This window comes from Phaethon aethereus (assembly GCF_964289735.1).
Source record: "Phaethon aethereus genome assembly, chromosome: Z".
Lineage (NCBI taxonomy): Eukaryota > Metazoa > Chordata > Aves > Phaethontiformes > Phaethontidae > Phaethon > Phaethon aethereus.
In genome coordinates this window covers 89,059,165-89,085,931 of record NC_138577.1, presented here as the reverse complement: position 1 = coordinate 89,085,931, position 26,767 = coordinate 89,059,165, and the positions used below count along the sequence as shown (strand labels likewise).

The following is a 26,767-nucleotide window of genomic DNA, read 5'->3' as shown; positions in this document are numbered from 1 at the left end:
TCACCCCTAATTAAAACCCTACCGGCCGCCCCGCCCCGGCCGTTGAGCGCCCATAGTGACGTCGCTCGCCGGCCCCGCCCACCGGCGGGGGCTCCGCCCTTCTGGGCCAATGAGTGCGGCGCGGCTGCGCGCGGCGGGGCCGGCGGCGGGATGGCCGTAGCGGCCGGCGGCGGCGGCTGAGGCGGCTGAGGGGCGCGTAAGATGGCGGAGCTGCGGGAAGGGGAGCGGTACGGCGTGTCCTGCGGGAAAGAGCCGCCGAACACGACGGTGCTGCACGTCAAGCTGACCGAGACTGCCATGCGGGCGCTGGAGAGCTACCAGGGCAGTAAGGTGAGGGGCGGGGGTCGCGGCCGGTCGCCGGTTTACACCGCGGGCGCGGTGGGGGGCGTACCCAGTTTTCGGTGCGTGCATCCCCGCGTCGGGCGCGCCGCACAGCCGCGGCCGCCCCCCGTCCCTCGTTTCGCCTCTCCCGCGGGGTCCCTCCCGCGGCGGCGGTGGGCGTGCAGGTGTCGCGGCCGCCCCCCGGGAGACCCGCTGGGCAGCGCCCGGTCCCCGCGGGTGCTCCGCGGGCTGCTCGGGGCGCAGCCGTCCCGGGGGAAGGGGTCCCACGGGGGACGGGTGCGAGGCGCCCGGTGGACGTGGGAGAGGTTGTTGCAGGTTCTGTGACACTTGGCGAACTTTCAACGGCGCTTCGGCATGCCTCCCGGCGAAAATTAACGAATTTGTCATTATCCGTCGCTTATCCCGGCGGCGGGTGAGGCAGCCCGGGCGGCGGCGGGCGTTTCGCGGCGGCCGCAGACGGCTGGGAGCCAGCCTGGGTTCGTGCCGCCTTTAAAAGTGACTCAGGTATTTGATATTTGCAGTTACAGCCGCGTTTCGTGGTGCCGGGATCCTTGCAGCTAATTTAAAGTCATTAATTCAGGACGAACGAGTTCTCTGCTCTCGAGAAAAGGTGCCGTCCCGCCGCCGGTGGGGAGAGGCTGCCGGGGTGGGAGCGCTTCCCTGGTGATGGGAGCCGGGGGGCTGAACTGGGAGCCGGCGGGGCTGAACTGGGGTGTTTCAGGCTGGAACTGGGCGCCGCGGTCCCGGGAGGCTGCCCGCAGCTGGTGGCAGTGCGAGAGGCGGTGGTGCGGTCTGGAACCAGCCGCTTTTGCCTCTTCGGATGCATGACAAGTTGGAAGTCATGCTGACTGTAATAAAACTGTCTTCTTCAGTGCAGGTGAATACATCTCGGAAGAGGTTTAATTATTTCTGATTTATGAAACAACCTGGGTAAATTATTTACCTGTGTTGTTGGGTTTTTTCCTAAACCATGATCAGTTTCCAAGTAAATGTAATTTTGCATGAAAAATGAGCAGTGCATGCCTAATCATCAGGATATTGCGGGCTGAATAAAGAGTTTTTTGTGCTCATCATGATCAAGAAAATAATTGAAATTCTTTTCCCTATTTCACCGTTTCTTCATCTTCCTAGCTGTAAATGAGACTCCCAACTCTTCCTGCAGGTCCGCTTTCCACAATCTGTTCCCCATGGAGTTTGGATGTGCTGTTTGAGCAGTGACAAGTGGAAGAATGATGGGAACACAAAAACTTCAAGCTCTGTTATTCTAGCCTCTGGAATTTCTGGGTTTAAAAAGCGTCGCCTTTTAAACTGTTCAACCAAATCACATATTTCTGACTTTGGTGCTGGCAGAAAAACCTCCTGTGGTGCTGTTCAGGAAGTCACCCTCAGAGTTATCTTATTGGAGATGCTTTTTGGTTTATTTTATTAGCGTTTGGCAAGAACATCAGCATCAGGGGGAGGGATGGGGGGGAGGGAGAAGAAACTATCCCTTTCTGTTGTCTCCTTTTTAAAGAGGTCCAGTTGTGATCTGCTAGCTCACACATCTGTGCAGTGCCAGCGGAGGATTTACAGTCTGTAGCTGGTGATACCTTTCCTCTCTGTAGCTTAACGCTTAGCTACTTTGCTAATCCATTTCAGTTCTAGCTGTTGTGGTTTAACCCGGCAGGTAACCAAAACAACCACACAGCAGTCCACCTACCCTCCGCCCCACAGCAGGATGCGGGAGAGAATTGGAAAAGAAAAAAGGTAAAACTCATGGGCTGAGATAAAGACAGTTTAACAGAAGGGGGGGGGGGGGGGGAAGAATAATAATAGTGGCAATGATAAAAGAATATACAAAACAAGCGATGCCCAGCACAATTGCTCACCACCCATCGACCGATGCCCAGATGGTTTCCGAGCAGTAGCCCTCCTTGGCCAACTCCCCCAGTTTATATACTGGATGTGACGTTGTATGGTCTGGAATACCCCCCTGGCCAGCCTGGGTCAGCTGTCCTGGCTGTGCCCCCTCCCAGCTCCCTGTGCACCCCCAGCCCCCTTGCTGGCCGGCCAGCACTAGAAGCTGGACAGTCCTTGGACAGCTTAGCAGCAACTAAAGATGTCGGTGTGTTCTCAACATTATTTTCATCCCAAATCCAAAACATAGTCTCATAGTAGCTTCTCTGAAGAAAATTAACTCTATCCCAGATGAAACCAGAACAGCTGGGCAACTGAAAAATTTGTAACGAAGGCTTAAAATCAGCACTGCCCAAACTAGGGAAGGCAGTAAAGGGAATGCGAGGAAGGTAACGTACAGCTTTGCTTTTGCTTCTGTTCTGTGCTGGAACATCTTATGTGTGTAACACAAGTAATATTGCAGAAAGTGTGTAGAGGTGAGAAATCGGGAATGACCCTCCGATGGCCTACTTTTCCCATCACCTGTAGAACCTAGGCAGCATGGCTCTGGTATCGGAGGCTCTGTATACTTAATTTCTTAATGTTCAAATTTAAACAGTCTGCATAAAGAATGAAGCACTTGCTCCTTGTTGTTACCTCTGCTAAGGATGTCCTTAGCTGGCATGACAGTTAAAGAAAACTCAAAAGACTCTTAAATTCTTGCATTGAAAACACCTAACTTCACCTCCACCTTCAGAAGTACAGACTAGAGACTGTCTCTCTTTGGGAGGCCTGACAGCTTGGTGTAGGTGAGGACAAATCCTGATTCCCTACTTGCTTTATGTGCTCCATCATCATGGCCTGGATCAACTGGATTCAGATGATGGAGCACATTCTTGCCTAGATTTCCTTGGACAATATTGAGAAGCATGCTTTAAGATCCATGAGCATCACCTGCGGGAGTATTCATTTAAAGCATGGCTAATTTTTTTTTTTAATGAGATTCTATTTAGTAGGGCATAATAATTTGGCTTTAGTTAAGTGCTGTGTGTGGCCCTCAGAGGCTGGAGTTGCAGCCGCTCCGCAGGAGAGAGTGGCGAGAAGCTCAGGATGGCTTGTCCTGGTGCATCTGTGTCCCACAGACGGGCAGAATCCTGGGGTCCTGCTCTAAAAGCAAGGCTGAGCGGTCCCTGCCCGCCTCGGGCAGAGCTGTGCCTGCCGGTGGGACCACACTGCAGGGCTCAGCTGCTCCGGCATCTCGCTGCTGCCGGACGTGCCTTTGCTGGCCCTGGTACATCACCTCCCTCCACCCCTTGTATTGCTCTCTGGGACTTTTTTGAAGCAATGTATTTTGTGGTGGGGTTCTTTTATTTCTTTTTCCACACCAGTTTAGTGCTGGATGGAGAAGCCCAAGAGCTGACACGATGGGAGGACACAGAGCACGTGGCCAGGACAAGCGATGGGAGCAGAACCTTCCTTTTTCAGTGGCAGCTAACTGATTAGATTAGCTGAAGGTAGACGGTGCAACTCCACCCTCTGTGCAGAAACTTAGTCGGGGGGGGTGGGAAATCACTTTTTGCTGGCTTAGCTGTAAAGTTGGCTTGCTATATGATCCTCAGCAGCAGTATAAAGAGAACAGGTTAAAGAGAAATGGGGTCGTTTTACCTTGGTGCACATGGAGCCTTTTCTTTGGCTTGGCTACAGCATATAATTTCACTCTCGCTGGTGATGGCCTGGGCTAATCTGCTGACCGCTCTGAAGCAGATCAGGCAATACCGCATTGAGTAATGTCTGCGGAGTGGTGGGGACAGTGCTGCCCTTGACTGACATGGCTCTTTGCAGGATTGATGTCCTTCTACAGTCATGTTTCAGCTGTGCCTCTCCAGGTAAAAGCAGCTGGAGGTGTGTATTTTATTTTCCGTGCTGTTAAAGCAGAGTTTTTGGCCTGTAAAATCTGAGCTTTTTTCAAACCGAAAGGTAATTGTGACTCTTGGGAATCTTCCTGGTGTTAAGTTTTTATTCTTTGAAGAGTTGTTGGGATGTTCCAGCTGCAGAGCTGCTGAGCCAGTAAGCCTACAAAGTGCGATGTTTGCCTGATGTTCCCCCGCTCTGAGCAACTGAAATGAAGCCATTGGGCTCTGCCACATTTCATTTACCAGGGTTGGAATCCCCCATGGGATTGAGTTTGAGCTGGGGCTTAGAAAAGTCGTTTGTTTGAAAGGTTTGGCCTTTTAGGGAGCTCTGTCAGAGTCCTGCTGGGAACAAGGATGCGCTCCTGCTCACCAATGGGGCAGATGTCTTAGGTTTTGCTTTTTTGCTTTTGAGGTCAGCTCTAAGGTGGACAGCTTCTTAGTCTTCTCCAAACTGTAGCTTGCTTGTGCCCACAAGCTGTGCTGGATCTAGATGAAGGTGCATAAGGGCAGGCTGTGGCATCTGAGGCGGGGCAGTGCTCCCCAAAATGGGCAGCTGGGGAGCTAACAAGGTGGGACTTGTCTGGAGGGGGAAATAAAGGTCACGACACAAGAAGACTGGGAAGGTAAGCCCTAGGGAAAGAGAAAAGCAAACTGGGGTTAACTGGGAGTGATGGGGAAGACTGGGAGCCAGAATTATTCGGAGCTCTGAGTGGGGAGCCACGGTCTGAGGTCAGCTGAGGTCTCCCCAGGGAAGGGCATGGGGTGAAGTGAGCAAACGCATGGCTGGAAGAGGTTGGGGGGAAGAGACTGAAGATCATCCTAGGAACGGGAGTGTACAAGAGAGTCTGGTTCCTGCAGGGGACTTCCAGAGCCCCTGGAGAGGGAGAGAGAGAGTGGAGCTGGGAGAGCCCAAGTTGCTCCCTTCTGCTGTCAGCCCATAACTGAAAATCTGCCACCAATATCCAAACTGCAGGGGAGTGATGTTCACTTCTGTGCAAAAGAAGGGGTGTGCCTATGTCACAGGTCTGTTTTTGCGTTGAGGTTGCCAGTCTACATATACTGATGCTAAATTGTGTTCTATTTTCATTTAATTTATTCAAATCTAAGATTGCATGTATCTTAATGTATGATGTAACTGACAATACAGAGTTATTTGATTCGAGCAATACAAGTAATCATTATAAATGCATTTTCATCATTGACTGGTTGATTTCAAGCTCTTTTGAACCTGTTTTCTTGTGGCAGCAAGGCCTGGGTGACATCACTCTGCATGTTTCTTGTGTTGCTGCTAACTTTTGAGTCCAATTTCAGCCAGATCTGCTGGGGGAGGGAAATCTTAATTCCTACAATTTCTTTGGGGTAGCTGGCTGGTGGCTGTAGTTCTTCCAGTGGTATTGATGCACTTACCTTCCCGGAGAATTCCTACCTCGTCTAGCACACAGGACTGCCCTGGATAAATCAGAGGTCTGGTATGAAGTGACTAAGATGTGTATCCTGTTTCAGATGTCGGAAGGTTGTGGCTGATGAGACACGGGACTGCAGGAAAAACTTCGGGCAGTTAAACACTGCCCTAGCAAAGGTGATGGCTTGATCATAGTGCCTTGCCTGCACCCTGCAGGGGTGATCACTAGAGACACTTCTGAGCTCAATGTCCAGAGTGACATTGTGAGATCATTTGAACTGATTTGAGGTTTCTTGACTCCTGAAAGGGGAAAGTCCTGTTTCATTTCTTTCCATTGCAGAAAACTACCCATTTAACTATGTTTTGAGCAGATGTCTTCTTCTAGGTTAGCAAGCTGGATGAGATTATGGAAGAGACCCAGAAGTGCTGAAGGGAACCAGTAGAGAAAGGAGACAGATCTTCCCCTTTCAGGCACCATGGGCTCTTGAGCAGATGGTGGCCATGCAGCAAGAATACAACTTTGTTTTCCTATACAGCTATGTAGATCTGTTTGTCAGCTTCCCTAGGAATGGCAGTCCCACCTTCTGAGCCGGCACCTTCACCACTTTCCCTGTCCCAAGGCTGCTCCTCTCTGTCCCCAGGGCTACAACATCAGTGCGGTGGCTCCAGGAGATGGGGTGAGCTGATGAGATGCACCAGAGAGGCCTATTCCCCTCTTTGCCTCTGCACGCTGCTTCTGCTTGCCTTGTCCCGCTGCCAGCGCTGGCAGTCTGGTTTTGGCACCAAGCAGTCAAGTGCTCCCTTTGGCAACATCCCTTGCCTAGACTGCCACTGCCGTGCGCTGGTCATGGGTGCAGTCACCAGGAGCTACGGGTAAGAATATCAAGTGCCAATGAGTCTCACTGTAAATCAGAACTTGGATTTTTCACATCTGACACCTAAAACCACCAGGTAACGCAGAGCATAATTTTCTCTTTCTCTTACCACTTGTAAAATGGTAGTAATGCCTGCTTATGGCAAATAGGAGAATAAATGCACCGGTATTTGTGAAGTACTCTTGGTGTAATGATGAGCACCGTGTCTCCAGGGTTTGTACAGTAACCAAGTCATGGAGCTGTGTGCTAAGGCTTTTTAAATGTTTTGGGTTTTCCTGCTTACCAGGTACTCTCAAGATGGTGTGAAGACATTGTGCATTTAAAAAAACTAAACACGTACGAAACAGTAACTCCAAAACTAATCATAATGAATACACCAAAGGAGGCTACATTCCTGTTGTATCTCCTTACCCATGCATCATGGCTCTGGCACCCCACAGCGCAGTTGTTTTGGCATATTACAGGTTTGGAGGTCAGGGATGGCGATCTGAACTTCGTTAAGTGCAGCCTGGCTGGCTGCTTCGGCTCCTTGGTCCTTGCCACTGTTGGGAAGCTTGAAGTGACTGCTCTGCCTGCTGGAATGTGTGTGAGGAGGGATCCCCTGTGGCAGTGATTGGCTGTAGTAATTTAAGGGACCTTATCAGTACAGGTAGTCTTTCCTTCCAAATGCTTTTTCTTTTCCTTGCGAGGAGACCTCTGTAATTCCTCAGCATCAGTTGTGCTGATACAAGGCCATGCTCTGAATTGAAAAACAATTTTTTGGAGTCTCAGTGGGTGGCTGTAAGCACTGAATCAGGGAAGAGAACCTGCAGAAAGGAGGAGGTGGTGATTGGAGAAATCCTTAGGCTTGCCTTGCTGGAGAGGACCAGTGTCATATCCTAGCCTCCTTCTACATAATACATAGCTCTTCAAAATTTATCGAAGTGTATGAAAAATTTTATTATACATGACAATCTCTAATGTGCTGATATGAAGGCATCTTCTGCTTGCTCTGAGCCAACATGCCTGAAAAACAGTAGATAATTAGCTTCATATACAAGGGTGGTGCCTTATAAATATCTGAGTTATTTGCAGCATGGCATGTGTGCGTGCAGATCTTGAGTCTTGTGAGCAGACACAGTCCCTGCCCAAAGACAAAACAAGCAAAATAGTGAACCTGGAGAAGAAAAGCCAGCTAGTCTGAGTCTTGAGTTTTTGCGCCCCCCCCCCCCCCACAATCCCTCCCCATTAGAGACTTAAGACCTGGATGTCACACACAGCTCCTCTAGCTATTTTTTTTTTTTTTTAACCAGTCCTGTGGAGGAGAACTTACTCCTTTTCTTAAATAAAAGCTTCAGATGCAAATAAAGAGTAATTACTTACGTGCAGTGTGCCTGGAGCTGTTTGTAGCTAGGTTTTCAGCTGTGTTGATGCTGATTATTCCTAATCTTCAGAGAGATGATGTGCACTTCGCTCCAGCTGTTTCGGGTGCTAACAGTTTTTCCAGGATCACTTTCTTGGATGCATAGGTGGGACTCTGGAGTTTATGCTCCAGGTGTGGGATTATAGAGTTTTCAGATTTGCGCGGTTCCAGAAGTTTTGGACTGAACTGGCCAAACTGGTGAGGGTGGATTTTGGGAGAAGAGATCATCTCACCTGTTGGGTGAGAGGTGATGCCGGTCAGATCGGCATTGGAGGAACAATGTGCAGAAATGGGTCTGGCTTAGCGGTAGCTCTTCAGGGGGGAAAGCGAGTCCATCTCGCATTTCTCAGGTGTCAGTCCTGGAGACAGTTTCAGGTAACATATTAAGTGATGACCTGGAGAAAATATTGAGATGTCAAAGCATGTAAGTGATACTCGGGTTTTTCAGGGGATCAGAAAGTGATGCTGAGGAGCTTTGGAAGGACCTCACCAACCTGGATCACTGGCAAAAAAGGTGGCATATGGTTTTCACCATAGGTAGCGTAACATGTAGGGAAAAAATAAGCTCTGTGTGACATGAAACTTGGAATAGGCAGTTGCAACTACAAAATGAGAGATCTCGGAGTCACAATTTCCCAGTCCCTGGAAAGCATTCGTTCAGTGCGCATCAGCAGCCAAAAAAGGTATCAAAGAGCTGGGCACTGTCTGGGAGGGCGTTCGGGGTGATGCGGAGAGTCCCTTGGGCACAGACACCTCGAGCTGCCCCGTGCAGTCCCGCTTTGTGAGGGCTGCAAGGGAGGAGAGCTGTGCTTGGCTCGCTCCCTCCATCTGTAGCAGCTGCCGTGTGAGGAGAGATGCTGGAGGCGAGGGCTTGGGGCATTGTTGGTAGTGTGATGGTAGAGCTGATACTGCTCCTATCGTGCGGTGCTGGAGTGAGGCAGCGCCTGATGGAAGCAGCAGATGAAGTGAAGCAAGTGGGTCTCTTCAGCTGTGGGTGGTGGACTTCTGCACCTTGCTGTCGTAGGAGGCTGGAGGCAGGCAATATCAGTGGGTTTAGACAGGGACTAGACTACTGCATGGACAGCAAGTGTGTGAATGGATGCAGAACTGGGCTAATGATGGATGCATGCGCTAACACGCCCAACAAGGGCAAGTGGTGGCGAAGTACAAGGGGAAAGTGGTGGGACTCCTGGTCTCCCACAGAGAGGCGCTTCTCTCAGACTTCACGCTCTTTGCTGCAAGAAAAGAAATGCAGGAAAAATGGGTGCTCCTGTGGGAGCAGAGGGAAGGGGGGTTTGGAGAAGCGGTTCCCACATCTGTTCCTGAAGCCTGAGGTCCATGTAGTGGCTGTTCAAAGCAGTTGGCTGGTTGGACATGGGGGGCTGTGACAGAAGGTTTGGCTGGAGGGCCAAAGTCCCTTTGCCTCGGTTGTGCCACTCCAGACCATCTGCCAGAGTGTAGGTGAGACCTTTCTGCTTGATGCCCTGCTAAATTTGAGTTTTTAATGTCATTTCCATGCGCTGCAGTAGAGGAGGTGGCTGGTGAAGCCATCACGGTTTCTCCAGATCAAACACCAGTTCATGTCAAACTCTGAGCCACTGTAAGAACGTGATAGCTGCTGCATGGTCCTGTGCAATCATGGCATTGCCTGTCTGGCTTGGTGTTTTGTGAAGTGCCTTCATACGTTAATTTCTGTGTAGAGCACTAAACTTCATTCTGGAAAACCTCAGACAAGGGTTAGGATTCATAAGTGTGCGCTGGACTTTGGATATGTAACACGCTGCATTTTTAAAATGGGTTTACTTGTATGTGTTGGGTGAGCAGATAGGTGTGTTAATCTCGGCTCGCTTCTAAAACTCTGGCTTTGAGTAGGCAGGTTTGTGGAGGAGACAGATTTGCAGCAAGTCATTTCAGGGCTTCAGGTTGTACGTGTTGTTGGCTGCTGTGTAACTTGAGATAGTGTATAAAACTTCAATTGTGGAAAAACAAGCATAGTAATTTTTAAAGACGCTGCCGCCAATTTGTGTGGGAAGCTCAGCTCTCCAGTGGTATTATTTCTGCCTGAGCCCCTCTCTGGGATTTCGCAGCGTCGGGTGATGCTCACAGGCGATGCTCAGCACCGGAGAGGCTCAGCTGAGCTGTGCAGTCCTGCTGCCTGCCCTCCGCCAGATCCAGCACTCGCTGGCACCCAGCTGAGCAGCATCAGCTCGTTGCCAAGCCCAGCGTGGGGAGTTTTCTGCTGGATGAGTGAGATGGATTTTATTGCAAAAGGGCGAGACAAGTGCAAGTGAAGGAGGAGGAACAACCTGTGGCTGGAGGGAGGAGAGGACAGGGGTTGGATCTAACTCGCCTTTCCAGTGATGCTGAGTCCTGAATGCTCCTGAATGGCACCTGAATTTTAAGTCCATAAGCACTTGCTTTTGCAGAATAAAATCTGTATTCATTAGGATTTCATTCTTTGCTGCAACTTGTTTAGTGTAAGTGTTTGCAGCGGGTTGGCAAACTCCCTGTAACACCCAGTGGACAAAGCCTAGCAAATTGAGCTAGTCAGCATAGCTGCCCTATGTTTTTGTGTCCAGCAGCATAATTTCAGGATTCAGTAAAGCTGAGCAAAGTCAGCATTGCTGCTAAAATGGGATATTCTTATCAGTGGGCTCCTGCTGGCACTGGTGGTGTTGCTGTTTGGGCTGTGTTGAGGAGCAGATCTGACCTGAAGCCAACTTGTGATGAGAAAAGTAGTTTCCAACTAGCAGGCTCCTTGATTTTTTTTTTAACCTTTTTTTTTCTCCCTTAACATTTGCAAGTCTTCATGGATTGCAGTGTCAGTACGGAAGCAGAGCAGGACACTTCCATCCTTGCAGGTCAGGAACAGGCTGCACTTAGTGCCATGAAATTATAGAGACAAGGCGCAGGTGGCTTTTTGTTAGTTTTGGCTGTATTGTGTATTTCCCTTGGCAGATACATAGCTGAAGAAGCGAGGATTGTTTGGGGGAGCTTGGAAGTTTTTTGGAGTCAGTTTGATTGTACTGAATCTCCTTCTGTCTTTGACACGTGCTAGCTGAGGCCGTCAGCTGAGGTTAAGGGTGTAAGAGCAGACGAGGGATGCTATTCCCTGCCTTCTTGAGGACAGACGGCTACCCGCACTGCTGGGAGCGGCGTGAAAGGTGCCGTGGTGGGAGGTTTGGTTTGCAGTGTTGCGAGTGCTCCCAGCAGTGCCGGTGCGTGCATGGGGTCCGGGTGAAGAGCAGGTTGTCCGTGACAGTGGGAAGCAATGGAGGCCTGAGCCTTGTCCTAATGCAGGAAGCCATCCATATTGAGACCTGTCAAGGAGGCAGGTTGCCTGTGTTAATCGCGTAACGCGAGCTGATACCCAGAACTCAAGTACTTGTAGAAGTGGAGTCATTGAACAGTCTCTTCAGAAATGAAGCCAGCCCCAGTCCCTGAGGAACCGGGACAGCAGGGCAGGGTTTGGGAGGGGGAAGGCACGCCGTTCAGGATTCCCATGTTTCAGTGGTACTTCGGGCAGAGGAGGGGATGTTTCTCCTTTCAGTGCCAGCAGATACCATTGCACCATTTTTGGCATTTCCTCGGGCTTCCCGTGGTGCCCCGGTGTCCTTGCTGACTGTGATAAAACACCAGCTCTCGGGCCTCTCTGCGTGGAGCAGAGGAAACCCCATGTGCTGCGAGGAGCCCAGACCGGCTGCTGAAGCCCTGGCCACTGCTGCCCAGTGGGGTCTACATCACGGCACGGGCGCGACAAGCCCTCCGGTTTGCTGCGGGCGCATCACCTTCTCTTTCTGAAGCAAAATAACTTCTGCTGGAGAGTGGAGGTTTGTCATTTTGCTTACATTCTGCTTATTTTCTTTCTCTTGTAGGACAATGTCTCTTCTCAACCTTCAATTCAGTTTCAAGGATTCCAAGGGGTAAGTATTTTCTACTCTTGTTATACTGGAAAATATATACAGTGTAGATTAACTACGTTCACTTATTAAAAAAAAAATCCTACAGACATTCTTAAGATCTGCTTAATGCCAGCTGTGTTTCATTGTATATTTACTTAAGACTTGTTGCTGAAAGTGGAAAAAAATCATGCTTTGGGTATGCTTCCTTTTTATCTTGCTTTTGTCACCTTTTAGCCTAAATTTGAAAGCAACAGGAATAACTTGTAAGTCGTCAACTGAGTGGTGCAAACGTAATGTTTTAAAATGGACTTTAAGTGGTTGGTTTCAAGGTATGAAGCAGAACTGCAGTTTTGGGGAGTGCGGTTTTGTATACCACAGACTACTGATAGTTCTTGAGCCTCTTCTGAAACTCTAATAGAGTAAACAGAATATTTCAAGTCTGTTGATGAAGCGTTGAAGGAAAATAGGAGGAAATGTGGCCTCTTAAAGGCCCCAGGTCCTGTTAAACAATCAGTCAATGGTGCAAATTGAAGAACTGAAGCTGAAGATAAAATTAAATACAGGCTATGATCTCCAAGTAGAACGATTTAAGATTTTGGGTTTAACATTTTAACTTTAAGGGATGGCTAAAGACTCATTGTTAGAGACTGAAGTATAGGTTGTGCCCTTTATGCTGTTAGCCCTAATTCAGATCTGTTAACTGAGCTAGTTTTCCATGTAGCTGTGTGGTGCTTGTGTGGAGAGAGCCGGGAAGGGATGAGAAAAGGATTGGTAAGGTGTTTATGCTGGTGTGAGGAGGTACTCCTGCCCACAAGTGTGAGAATACAGTTGTGGTCCAGTGTCAGTTTGGCTGAAGGGTACTCACATATTATATCTACAGCAAAGCCACTTGTGCAGACAAAAGTCTCTTAACACTGCACTTGTAAGAAAATCCTTTCTTCTTGTAGCTTATTCACAATTTAAACTGTACCAGCAAATATTTAAACTATACTGGCAAAAGAACTTCCTTGCTAGAATGAATAACCATCTTAGTTAAGGCGGTCAGCCACAGTAGTTGTACCAGGAGAGGGTGGCTGGGAGCACAGATCAATTTGAATTCGTGCTGCCATCAAGAGGGAAGTCGTACTTGCTAATTTGGCTGGGAAGCAATCCAGTAACAGGGACCAGCCGGCCCTGCCGATTGGCTTCCTGACCTGCCGGCCGTGGCGGCAGGCGTGTGAGCGCTGCAAGGGATGGAGCAGGAGCTTAGTTCGGAATAAGCTCTCAGAGTACAAATAATTAACCTAGCTGTTGGCAAGTGGTATGCTGTGAAAGAAACACTACCAGCATGCTCTGTCTACCCTGTACCCTCTCTTCCTCTGCAGAAGTTTACGTGCTGCTTTCTCCCATGTTCTCTAGTAGCAGCTTTAAAGCAGTAGTATGTGACGTTTGAGATGTTAATAGGCTGGGGGAGGCCTTTTTCTCAGCTGTAAAAAAATCTGGGGGTTTTGTCAAAACCTGTCAAAATCACAAGGCTGCTGAAGAGCCAAGTGTTAACTTACAGTGGTGTCACCCTTGTTTCTATTAAAAACTTAATCCAGGTACGTGCTGTTTCATTATGAAGCTCAACAGTAAGCTCTGCTCCCATGCTCTATGAGATGGAAACATCTGCAGGCACTTTGCCGCTTGCTGCAGGAGCAATAATCTCTCACGGTACTTTTCAAATCTGCCCATAATGAAGGAATTGCAAACTAAGGAATTTATTGCAGGAGATTCTTAGATCCTAAGTCTCTGCAATAGAGACAGAAATTTAAAGTCATTAAGGCAGGTAAGTTAAAATGGGACATTTCCTGTACATACAGCAGGAAGGAAGAGGTTAGCTCGTTGTTTCTATGTATTGTGCACGTATGTTCTGAGTGTGTCCCGAGTACTCAAATTGCATGTCAGAGGCCTATCCTGGCCCTCTGAAAGGCCTCCTCCCTCTTCTGGACCTGGTTCCAGTTGGAGGTCTCCGGAGTGAAGAGCACTTGAGGTGTGTTTGTCAGTGCCAAGGCATTGCAGGTTACCTACGCAGGGAGATGTGTCCTTAAAGGCTCCTGAAAAGAAGTAGTGATTTTATTTGTCTCTTGAGAAAACTTCCTCTGCAATTCAGGGAACTATCTAACTCCCAGCTGAGGATAAAATACTAGCATTAAAAAAAAAAGGCTTTTCCTTTAAAGATTCCATCTCTAGTACACACATTCTAGTTCCCATCTTCTATGGATGATGAGAAGGGCTGGAGTGGAGAAATAAAATGAGCTTTCTGGCTTGGGATGGTGTACAGTTATGTTAGATGTGGGAATTGTGAAGACGAACCTTACACTGGAAGAGGCAAGGGAGGAACTTCTGTATATGTTTAACAAGAAGCTGAGATTGGTGTCAAAGGGTTCTGCTGTCACTTTGAAAAAAAAATTCAACTTTTTCTGTTGTACAGTAGAGTTGGGCTCTGAAAAGTGTTGGAAGTATATAGATGGTCTCAGGTGCAATAGCAAATCCAGTGATGCAGTAAGATGGTTTGCATTCAGTATGATAATAAATCATCTGTGCATGCTTCATGCTTCTAGTTAGCCTCTAGATGCTTCTCAGTACAAGAACCACTGAAACCGTGCTGGAACAGTTTGCCCAAAACACAGCTAAGAGCGCTGTGATTTGTGAATTAATAAATATCTGTCAGTGTTAAAACAGACTTTTGCACCAGGGCACAAGTCAGCCCTTGGGAGGGAGAACTTTTTCTCCTGGAACATCTTACTCCCAAACAGTCTGGACAATAAGGTCTGCTGGTGTCTGAGATAGCTGAAGGATACAGGGAACTGCAAGAAATAGATTATTATGGTGATACAGATTAATTTTTAAGAAATACCTTGTAATTAAACATTTTAGAATACACTTAGGCAGCCTGGAGAACGTAACAGCAATGCTGTTCTAGATACAATAGCCCTGAGGAATGTGAATATTGGCAATTGACTTAGAATGCAGTAGGAATACATTTAAAGAAAAAAAGTATGTTTATAGTCCAGTGTACTTCTGTAGTGATAATGTTTCAACAATCCCTGCTATGTCTTCCCTCCTGTATTTTTAACTTTCTCTGCTGTGTCCTGCAACTCACAAATACACTTCTTACATAGAGACAAAATTTGTGAAGCACGTGCTGTACCCACGGCTGACAATGTCCTCGATCTACCCCCCCTTCCCATCAGCATACAAAACCAGTCACCTGCTCGGGGGAATTGAGCAGCACGTGGATTCCTCCAGTTTAGGGACAGTTGTTGCCTGCCTTGCTCTCTGGCTCCACGCAAACCTTTGGTCCTTGTGCCAGAGGAGGGTGCAGCAGCATGGGGGCCGGGGACGGTGGTTGCAGCTCCCAAGTGAGGGGCTTTGTGGCAGCAGGTTGGTGGCAGTGAAACAGCACGGTGCCCAGCTTGGGTTCAGATGGGTAAAGTGGTGTGTAAAGCTGAACTGCATGGATTTGGGGGAGCAAATACGAAGCTCCTAGAAAAAAGATGAGAGAGAAAAAAGGAAGGAGAGGGAGAGAAGACTGAAGCTGAAAGAAAGTCTTCACCCTTAATGTTTTCCATTTGTCCACAGGTCAGCGTGATTAGTAAAATGTATACATTTGAAATGGTTTTAATGTAGTAAAATATTTAAATTTTTTTTTGCAAGGCAGTCGTGTAGTCATATTATTTCTGTAGAAGGGCATATTAATTTCCTTTTTGAGGGACATTGGACACTTATGTTCCATACTGTAGCTATAACGAAGGAGGAAGAGGTTTAGTACTTGAAGGAAACAGCATTCTGCAAAAAGACTACTAGTATTAAAATGAAAACAAAAGAAATTGATGCTGAGGTTTTTCTCATGTTTAAGAGCAGGTTTTTTGAAGTTTCAAATTGGTTGAGTCTGTTTCTGGAGCACTTTTGTCTCCTTGAAGGTACAGACTGGATGTCTGCATTAACGCAGACAAAGGAGCAAAGTTTTAAGCTTGGGAGCAAACTTACCTGGGCAGAAACGACTGGAGCAAAGATCAAATGATGCTATGGAAAAAATTGTCCCTCTTGGGATTTTTTAAAAGTGGAAGTTACATGAAACATGGCAGAATGTCCCTGCTGGGCAGAGTACTATCTTTCCCCCATAGCAGGGGTTTGCCTCTTTGGCAAATAAAGCATTGCTGTAATGAAACTGTGAGTAAACTTCAGTGTAGAAAATGGATTAATTGGAAATATCTCTCAAAAAAATAGTAGAAGCCTAACTTTGAGGGTCCTGTAACTGTTAATTTTTAAATCCTTTAATCCTGTTGTAGAGGCTTACGTACTGGCGTGTACTGGTGTGGTTGCCCACACAGGGTGGGAAGCTCAGGCTTGTGAGCTCCCAAATCTTGTCCTTAAAAGTAAGGCTTTGGGGGAAAACCCCTGGTGAGATGGTAAGATTGGAACGGTTCTGAGAAGAGACAAAGGAGGGAGGGAGGAGTTGAACACATCTGCTGAGTGGAGGCACCTAAAAATATGGTGCTCATGTCAACCTGATGACATGATCCTGTGCTGTGGAAGAACAAGAGAGAGTGGGTAGATGTGTTCAGAAGGGAAAGAGATTAAGTGACTCAGGCTTGGAGAACAAAATAAGTCTGGTCTGAATTGAGAGTACTATAACAGGACATGGTATCAGCAGGAATGTTGGAAAAGGGGAGGAACTAAGTGACAAAAAGCTATGAGGCAGAGAAATTGGAGCAAGTCCGCACAGGAGCTTCAGGAGAAAATTATGAAAACTGCTCTTACGTTAGAGAGCCGACAAGGATGGTATGTCAGAGCAAGAGAGGATATAGATAGATGCAGAAATTGATTACTAAGAGGAAGGGATTAAAGTCAAGGGTCTGAGTTGTTCTATTGGGTATTCTCTATTACTAAATCCATTAGATGGTAAGAAATTGCAAGCCAGTTTGAGGACGTAGAATTTAAAATGACATTTTAAAGTAGGCTGCAGTGAGTCAGGAGTGCTTGACACACATCCTTGAAGTGCCCCAGCCTGGCCAGTGGTGACACTGGGGCCAGGTCAAACCACAGCACACCATTCCACATGCATGTCAGCTCAGTGTGCTGGTGCACGCGTAGGGGTCTGCAGCCATGGCAAAAGTCCCCCTGCAGAGGGGTGAAAGGCAGGAACGCAGTACCCCTGTGTGCCACAAAGGGTGCTTCTGTTGAGACCCTCATCTGCCTGGCTTTCCTCAAGTCACACAGCTGCCTGATCTGAGCTTGCCAGAGTTTGTCCAAGTTTGTTTTAAGTTTTGACTTTTTTTTTGGTCACTTAAAAATGGAAGCATATTTTCATTGGAGAAGATTTAGAAGTGCTCTCTGCATCCTTCCATTTGCAAACAGCTTGCAGTAAGAAAACTTCACCATTTTATCCTAAAGTGTCAAATTTCAAAAGCATAAAAATTTTGGTAACTTAACCCCTGCAGAATGTCTGTTCTTCCACTTGTTTTCTGTAGCCTGTGCTAAGACTTTTTTTTAATTCAAGAGGACCCTGTACCAACTCTGTCCTTCCTTCTTGGGATTTCCTTTAGCATATCCAAGCTAGCATCTTCATAAGTGTCAGTGTATATAGATAAATAGGTTTGGTATCCTTACTGTCCTGTGCACTGGTGGAGTTACAGACACTTCTCTTTGCCCTCTAGTGCTAAATCTAACTGTAACAAAGCAAGTGGTTTTTTGTGTTTTAGCTAGTGATGCTCTTGGCAAGGAGGACCCTTCTGAGAATGCCATCGCTGTGCATTTGCTGCAGTGATATTGTTCATGAAGACGACCTAGAAGGAAACTTTTTTTTTTTTCCCCTTTGGATTTCATCTGTAGTTTTCTGCAAAGCTAGCTCTCTGCATCTGTGTGGGACTGGCACAGTCAAAATGACCTGGCTGGCCCAGGGGAAGCAGCGGGAACATGTTCATGGAGCCAGGCTTTTTGCTGGCAGCGATCCATTAGTTTGGCTTCACTGTGTTTTAGGAGCACACCTTCTCATTAAACTGACGCTAGTGTTAAAATCTCTCCTAATATTTGTGCCCAAAAAAGTCACATCAGTGCTGGAGATTCAGGCACTTGAAAGCAGGAGGTCCCTTATCCCATCACCCACTACATAACTCAGGTGAAAAATATGCCAGTTAGGGAAGATTCTGGGGGCTGAATAACTTTGTCTTGCAAACTTTGTATGCAAATGTAGATTAAATTGTTTTCTTTATGGAAGCTTAGAGGAGAGGCAGAAAGAGCACATTTCCTGCAGCCGCCATCCATTAAAGAATGACCTGCTCAGCCACTACTGTCTTTTCAGCATGGATCTAGGCAATAGGCTTTCTGCGTCTCCATTAGCCTAGGGAGATGCATTTGACATTAATGGTAAGACTTCCTGCGTGCTTCTGTTAAAATAATGCAAATGCTGTAGGCTAAACAGGCAGTTACTCAATTTCCGGAACTGGAAAAATAACTCTTCTGCAGTGGCTTCTGACAGCACCTTTTTCACACATCACCTTTGACAAAGTCTATTAATCAGTGGATTCACTAAAAACAGATTGGGTTTTAAACTTTTTTTTTTCTTCTTAAACAGGAAAGAAGGAGGGTGATGGTACAGATGGTAAAACAGTGTGAAAGGGCAGCTGTGAAGTAAAGGGGAGAGGAAATATAGAAGGGAAGGGTTTGAAACAAACAGCTGGTCACTACAGAGCAGAAAATTTGGTCAAACCTGGTAGGGAAAACTGCTGCGTGTTCACCTGTCTATGGCTTACCTGCATCTTAGCTTGGATTTTTCCCTTTCAGTGCCTGCATTCTCCTGGCCATGCAGGCAAAGCACATGTGGGTGGTACTGACAGCATCGCAGGGATGCTAAGGCTTTTAGGCATGAATGGGTGTTATTTACTGCTTTGTAAACCCTTGTCCATCACAACTTATCTGTGTTAACTTATCTCATGAAACACAGTGGTGATACTCTTCTGGTGTCTATCAGTTGTGGGCTTAGCTAGAAGGTAGCAGCTAAGACAGGTATTAAGGTCTGGGTGTTAAGCTGAAACTGGGTCACTTGCCTGAAGGCTGCTGAACGGCGAGGAGGCAGTGGGAAGAGCAGCGAGGGCTGCCTGTGTTGTGTGGGACGTATGTGGGAACTGGCACAAGGCTTAGCACAAATGCCTATGTGGATGTGTCTTCTGGCGGTGGAGAGACAGGCTTCTCGCATAAATGGGGAAAGAAGTATGTGCAAGCATAGATGTGTTTGGGCATGTGAGAAGAAAACTGATGCCCGACCTTCCTGTGCTAGTACATATTCTGAGAAGGATATAGGCTGAGGACTTGTCAACTCACACCAGTTAGTTAACATACTTGAAGTTGGGCCACGTTAGGGGACAGAAGCATGGGTAAGGTGCTGTGCAAACACACAGCTTCTCTTCAGGACTTTCTCATCTCCTTTCATTGCCCTGTTTGGGTGGCTGCTGGTTGAGGATAAAGTAGATCTAATGAAGGATTGTGGCAAGGACTTCACTATTTCTGGAAGAAGGGTATATATCGGCTATAAATAATGGTGGGTGTTTGCTGTTCGGAAATATCCCTCTTTGCTGTAAGAGAAAATAGCAAATTCCTTTTCAACGTATTGTACACCACGTACCAGCCAGGATGCTGTTTATATGTGGAAGGTTGAATACAAATCAAAAGCAGCTTCTCTGAAACAAATGTGCTGGCAATGGGCTTGCAGTGCTGCTTCCTGATGCAAAACAAAAGTTTATTTTCTGTTATGGATTAATGTGTTCGCAGTGTGTACTTTCTTAATAAAGGCTCCTTGACCACCTTCTGCAAGTATGGCTCAAATAGGAAAAACAAACTTTTTGCCACTGTGCTTATCTCAAGCTGAATGCAATATCTTAATCCTGATTAAGCCAAAAATCCTTGAACTCTGCCTATCGAGCTTTTCAGAACTGTATAATATAAACTTACAGTGTAAAAACAGAACTGTGTATTCAAAACAGGAGGCTTACTTGCAGAAGTTGCTGAGTCTATACACTACTTCAAAGTGTTACTTTGTCTTGCGAGATAAAGAAAAAAATGGCAAATATGTCAACAGCTGTAAAACCTGATCTTAAGTGTTTGAGATGACAGTAGTTTTTGCAAACCTAGGTGGTGTTGACAAGCTTATCCGGTTCAAGTATTGCTTTCTCTAGGTTGCTGAAAACGTGTCGGTATCCTAGGAATACTTTCTATGCCAAGCAGGAACCCCATACTTTAAAAACGTGCCTCTGTAAGATAAGTTGACTTGATTGTGAGGGGATGAGGTCGTCTTTGCAAAGAAGCAAGGAAGGAGCCTTGAACTCTCTTCAGGTCAAAGCTGGTGGGTGGCATCTGGCAGAGGACAGTGCACCGGGGCTGGGGTCTGCGCCGCACAGCGGCTGCTGAAGCGTCGTGCTTCCCTGACGCAGTGGTGTGCGACGTGGTGGAAGCCTCTGGCGAACAGGAAAGCAGATGAAGAGCGGCAGCTCCTGCATGCAAGTCATCGTCCTGCAGTTCAACCTGCTGCTTCTTATGGCTGTAGTCGCGTTGATGCACCCCAGTATTGCAAAAGCCTGATACTGTGGGGTTGTGTTGGTTGGATGTTCGACTTCAACCTGCAGATCATTTTCTGTGCAGCTGCTGCCCTGCATTGGGTTTTTACCTCAAAACGAGGTACCTTGCACAGCCTCTTTTGAAGGGTATTATACATCACTTTTTCAGGACTGCTTTGAATTTTAACTCCATCCTCATGCATTTTGTCCCTGCCAGCTTTGTATTACCTGCAGATTCAGTAATTAGTCTTCTGTTTCATAAATGTTTGGGCTTTCACTTTTGAACCATAATATGGGAAATAGTCTTATCTGATTTAATTGCATTTAATATAACTTAAACTGTCTTTTTTTTCTCTCAGAGTTTGTCCCAGGTTTATTAAACTGGGTTATCTGAATGATGACAGGCTTCAGTAAATTTGCTTGTTTGAGGGACAAAGCTTTTGGCTTTGTGGATATTCTAAATGGGTCCAAAAACTTTTACAAAAATGGAAAGCTTGTGTCTGCTGCATTACAGATTAAATATGAAAACTTTGGAACGGAGGACGAAAGAGTTTGATTTTTTTTTTTTCCCCCTCATGTTAGACACACTGCAATTTTTGAAGTCTTCTAGCAGAGAAACATTCCCCCACCATTCTTGCATTGTCTTCATCCAAATTAATGAATGCCTGAGGAGTGGTCACCTAGTTCTTCTGAAGTTTCTGAAAAAAATATCCTAGAAATTTGAGAATGAAAGTAGATTTCTAGACCTTTTCTTCACTCATGCAAAGAAACCTGTTGAAATGGTTGCAGTATCTGGTTCCCACATCATCCGTGTCTTTTCTCACAGAGTCTGGCGGCGGGGGGAAGCCTAAGTGTTGCCATTTGAGTTTGCACCTGGGAAATCGTTGTCAGTGATAAGCTTCATAGGCAGCTGCCTGTAAGGAAGCAGAACTTGTTTTTCTCCATACTTGCAGTGTGCTTTTCGGTATTTGAGAGAAGTAAGACCTCACTGAAGAGAGCAGAACAGCAACAAACATGTTTCTAAATGTGCTCTAAAGCCAGCTTCTGTCTTCACATTATTGGATCAAACGTGCTGAGCCACTCTATGGTTTAATACCCATGGCAATTCTTCCAGAATTTTAAATATAAATATTAGGGTACAGAAATTCCTAATGTTTAAGGTGATTTCATGCATGTACATTCTTTAGGCTGATCAACCAAAAATAAAGATTTGCTCAAAATAAGCTTTGAGAATGAAATCCAAGCACACAGAGCAACATTTACCAGCTTCCCTCTCTTCAGTTGATTTTTCTTCACGGCCAGCCTTAGATGCCTCATAGTATATATTTGTTAGTTTTCCAAAAGTATATCAGGCTAAAAAACATTACCTCTTCTACAGTGGGTTGAATTCAAATTGTCAAATTCATACATACACACCTGCTGTATTCATGATAAAACCAGTATGGTGAAACATTGCATCAGTGATAGCTGTATAGAATGTAGATGGATTTTAGTGTCATTTGGGCCCCTATGGTCATCTTAGGTTGATGGTTACTCTATAGTAACCTTCATAATCATTAAAAGGTAAAGCTGTGTATATAATCCAAGATTACACATTTGTACCTTGCCTGATTTATTTCCATTCTTATATAAAATGCACAGATTGCTCTTTAAAGCATGCTAGTCCTTTAAGTGTAAGTAAAAGAATATGGTGTTCAGGTGACTTGTTTTTCTTCTTCATGTCCAGTCACTGCCCCAAGCTGTTGATAAGCTCTGCCACTACTGATGGTTAAAATATAAATGATAATGCAGTTGTTTTGTAGTAACACAAATGACATTGGCATTTATGAAGACTGGCCACTCTTGCAAGCAAAATATTGAGAGAAAGATTTCCAAGAGACCATTGAATATTGCTTTTACATATCTTTGTCAGTTGCGTTTAATATTCCATTAAAAATTCAAGCAAATTTCAGAAGAATAGCTTTTTAGATTTACTGCAAGCTAAGTTTACCTTCAGAATAAAGTAGTTGTGTGGCAGTACGTTTTTCTTGTGCTTCAGTATTGTTTTGCTTAGCAGCACACTGAAAAATGTGCTTATGCCAATAAACATTTTCATGATTTCTCGTATTTACATTTTTAAGCTCCAGCAGAATGCAGCACATTCTGTACTAAATAATTAGTTCAGCCAAAGAAATCATGTTTTGTTACGTCTGACTAAACTTACAGAAAACTGTTTACATTTCACATTTACGCAAATAGTTGCATCTAGAGCTGAGTAAAAGAAAAAGGCTTTTAGCTCCTGTTGGAGTTGAAATTAATCTTCTAGAGTTAAGAAGTTTTACTCTTGTAATTTGGGTGTTGCTGGTTTTTTTTCCTTCTTGGAGCTGACTCCCGTATGTGCTTCATTAGGACCAAATAAATCACAAAGTCAAGGCAGTGTCCAATGTGGTCTGTGCAAATTGCTGTCATCTGTTTTGTTAGCTGAGCTTTGGTTTGTCTGATTATACTCCGGCACTTGCATTTAAAGTTAAGCACGTGCATATTAATTCCAGTAAATGGGAAAGGATGACTTGCTACTTGAATGCTGTGCTGAACTAGAGGCTGAGTGACCGTAGCCCTTCCAGTGCAGTTACTGCTGCAACAGACTCGTGGCCAACGTGGCTTTCAGAGGGAGAATCGTGCCAAAGCAGCCTTTTTAGTGACGTGACCGAAATCGTATCAAAACTTTCAAAACACAGTTTCTCATTTAGAATTATGGTCCTAGTTAATCGCAAGCAAAGGAGTGTAGATTGAAGTTTTTACATAAACTTTTTTTTCCCTTTTAGCATATTAAAATTCCCAAAGTTGATCTGCCAAATGAAGTGCATACATTTAACTTCTACATGTCAAATGTTGGCAAAGATAATCCTCAGGGAAGCTTTGACTGTGTCCAGCAAACAGACTCAAGGTAAGTTTTACTTAACGTTTTCTTTCATGGCAAATTTAAGCAGATTCTGTGGCTTTGAGCATATATCGAAAACCTTTAACAGAAGCATGCTCCTAGTGATGAGCTGCAATAGAAAATTAATTCCTAGCAATAGCATCATTTCTTGCTAATTATAAATACTTGCTTTTGCATAGAATTATTCTTGGTTTTGCTTTTAAAAAAGTAACCTTTTGAGTACTTTCTCACCTCTCAGTGCTATTTTTAAAAGCATTTGGAGTTCAGCATCGTCCAAGCTAGGCCAGATCCATTCTACAACCATATGTAAATATGGTTAGGGCTGGCAGTGTGCTAACATGCTGGCCGTGATGGATAGTTGTCTTATTTTAAGAACCACATAAATCAGAGACCTTATCCATAATTGCATGATCATGGTGTTTCAGAACCCAAACGCAATACAGCAGTGCCTTGTCCTGAACCTTTGAGTCAAAGTGAACAGTGTTAACGTCTACCAAAAAGGCAAGAAAATACCGTGCTTTTACATGAAGTTTGCTTCAGCTTCTAGAATATTACCTTCAGCCTGGTATCAATGTAGTTCGGTGGTGTTGAATAACTGTTTGTCCCATTTGATTAACTAGGACATCGCGGGCAGAGTTTGTGTATTGATCTGGGAAGCTGATAACAAACAGGCACACCGACACATGTCTCCAAAAGGTGCTGCTCAGGTTCTCAGTCACAGGAGAGCTTCTGCCTTCACTTTCAAAACGGAGATTTGTCTAGATAGCGGGTTTTGGGAGCAATAAGAAAATGAGCTGATGTAATAGCTGTCTACCTAACAGGAGGTCTCTCGGCATCCTCATCCTCCTGTTTCTCCCCTTGTGTTAGGTCTCTGACTACAGTACAGCCTTTCAGTTATCTCACCTGATGGGATTGTCAAAAAGCTGAATGGTTTAGTGGCAGACCTGGGGGGGCCTGGGGCACTGTGACTTTTTGGTGGTTGTTTTTGTTTTGTTTTGTTTTTTTTATTGAGCTCTATCTGAATGGGGAAAGACAGCTGCCGAGGCTGGCAGAAAGCGAGCAGCAGGAGTGCTTGCCGGGGGGGAGCGGTCCTGGTCCTGCCCCCGCCCCTGGCTTGCCTCTCCCGAGCATCTCTGAGGGCACTATGGTCTTTGGGAATGAGCACCTTCAGTTAAATTAAACTGCATTAATTTGATAAGTAAGATTAAACTTAAGCTGCTTTAGCTCTGAATAACGTGCCTAGGCAGTTTTAATGTGGTTTTACTAATCTCCTTCAAAATCTGTTTCACACTAGGTTTTGCGAGGTTCTTTGTAGCCAGCTCTCGGTTTGTGCAAAGTGCCTGCAAAGTTAATGCAAAACTTGTGTAGCGTTGTCGGAAAAAAAATAAAACCAGCAAGGACCTCTGCAGGGTATCTACTCTAATTTTGTGCACAAGGCAGCTTCAGAAGTGGCTTGGATTTTAAAAATGCCCAGCCTGAGGGGGGGATTGTGCAGCGTCTCGGTCAGTCCTTGGCTGCTCCTGTGGTGAAAAAATGCATCAAGGCAGCGACATTCAAGGAAGTGGGCAATGGGTAAAAGCTGTGCTTTTAGGTGGCAAGAAGGACCTTTTTTTTTTGTTGTAAGTGCGCTGATTTCAGGGCAAGGAATCAGTACGTAGCTCTAGGCTGTGGACGAAACAGTAGCTGTATCATCTTGAAATATTTATCAGTGGCTTGGTCCAGCTTTGTGACTTTCAGAAATGATGTAGTTATGTTGAGACGCGAGGTTCTTGAACCTTTTTCTTTGGAGCCTTAATGGGGACTTTTAGGGTGGTTAAAGTGTTTCGGGTTGGCTAAAGCTGGTGCCCTCTCTGGTCAGAGCTGTTGCATGGTGGGTGCCATACAGGGTACTCATTAAGAGCGGTGATAGTTAGGCCAGTTTAAACGAAGCCGCTGTTAGCCAGTCGAGGTGCCCTCCTGGCTGGGCGCGGTGCACTGCAGGAGCGTGTCTGGACCGACCACGGAGGGCCGGGCCCCTCCAGAAACGCCTCCTGAAGAACCAATGGCCGCCCCGGTGCTATTGAAGAGACCTCGCCGTCCTTCCCCTCGTGCGGGGTTTGCTCCGAGTGCCTCTTCTTGAACATGAATCCTTAGAGAAGCAGGCGGGTGAAGCGCAAGCACTCCTCAGCGCTGTCAAATGCACAGAGCGGGCGACGAGGAGGGTGGACATCTTTGAAAGCGAGATGGGGGGCGATGGGGGGCAGAGGCCACACACAGACCTCGAAGGGAGGCTGGCGTGCCCTCCCTCGGCCTCGCCGGGCCTGGGGCCACCATGGGCTGCTCCGGGCGGAGGAGAGGAAACATGGGCTGAGCTGAGCACCAGGGAAAGCCTCCAGGGCAGTTCCTGCCATCGGGGTGCCACTGTAGCTGCCCAAGTTGTCCCTCTAATTGTCATTGCAGCGCTTACTGGCACAGCCCTGAGTCTGCCTCTGAGATGCGGTTATGTGAGGAAATTGTAATTACACTGACAGGTAAAACTGATACAATTTGGATGCATAGAGACAATTTGACATATATTTACGCCCTAGCTAGCTGTCAGAATTGGAAAACATTTTTCTTCACCTGTTAAGACAGGTTTTAAAGTTCCTGATACAACCATACTTCTAAATCTGAACTAGTGCTTGGGCTCAACCTTTTTCAATGTTTTTATAGTTCTGGAGACTCACAACTCAATTGCCTGGGATTTATACAGAGTAAAATTACAGTATGTGCAACAAGTGATTCCTATCAGACGACCAGAGAGCGCGTGACCCAGGCAGAAGAGGAGTCGCGCAATCGAAGTGCAAAGTTTATTAAACCTGGTGGACCATTTTTAGGTATGGTTGTATTTCGTTTTCTAATAGATTTCTAAGTTTGCAAATTCAGTGATTCATCTTTTCAGCATATTCTTGGGAAAGGTGGTGTGTTCAGAGGTCTCGGGTATAGGTAGCGTGCCCTCATGTTACAGATTTGCAGTATCCTGTTGCTGCATTAAAACATTAGTCTTTTTTCCCCCCAGAAAGCCTGCCAGTCCTTCCTTGTTCCCATATTGCTTGACTGGTTGAAATTTGGACTGCTGAGGTGGGTGAGGGTTTTCACCACCCCATGCACTTAAATTCTCTGGTTAAGTAGCTAATGTTTTGTTTTCATAACAGCACTTTTGAGTACCTAAGTACTGTGCTAAGCCATTAACCTTAATTTGTTTTAAAAAAAAATAAACACTGAGGAAGTCTCATGTACGAACTCATAAATTTAGTATGAAAAACTTTGCTTTTCACACTTGCTAATGCTGATTAAATTTTATTTCTTTTATGCCTTGGTCATTAATAAGGAACTCTTACCACAAGACCATGGGGTGTTTTAGAAAAAAACCAAAACATTAAAGTAAGGTAATGTTGGCATCTTCCCAGGGATTTCATTATTTTCCACAAAACAAAAAGTGTTTAGGCGGTATCATTCATTATTAAGATGTTCTGAGTACCATCTCCCCGAGGAGCCTGGAGCTGGCCGCAGATAGATGCAAGGTGAGCATCCACCTTATGGGC

General features: G+C 45.9%; 1 protein-coding gene across 1 annotated transcript in view; it reads left to right on the top strand.

The window, feature by feature from the left end:
* Positions 1–201: 201 nt before the first annotated feature.
* The window catches only part of ELL2 (elongation factor for RNA polymerase II 2), a gene marked incomplete at both ends in the record, with an annotated part of 41,546 nt that continues 14,980 nt past the window's right edge, over positions 202–26,767 (top strand). Inside the window, 4 exons of the mRNA XM_082013351.1 lie at positions 202–330; positions 11,685–11,732; positions 23,089–23,210; positions 25,896–26,059. Of these exons, the coding sequence (XP_081869477.1) occupies positions 202–330; positions 11,685–11,732; positions 23,089–23,210; positions 25,896–26,059 (463 nt within the window). The remainder of the gene's footprint in view (positions 331–11,684; positions 11,733–23,088; positions 23,211–25,895; positions 26,060–26,767) is intronic.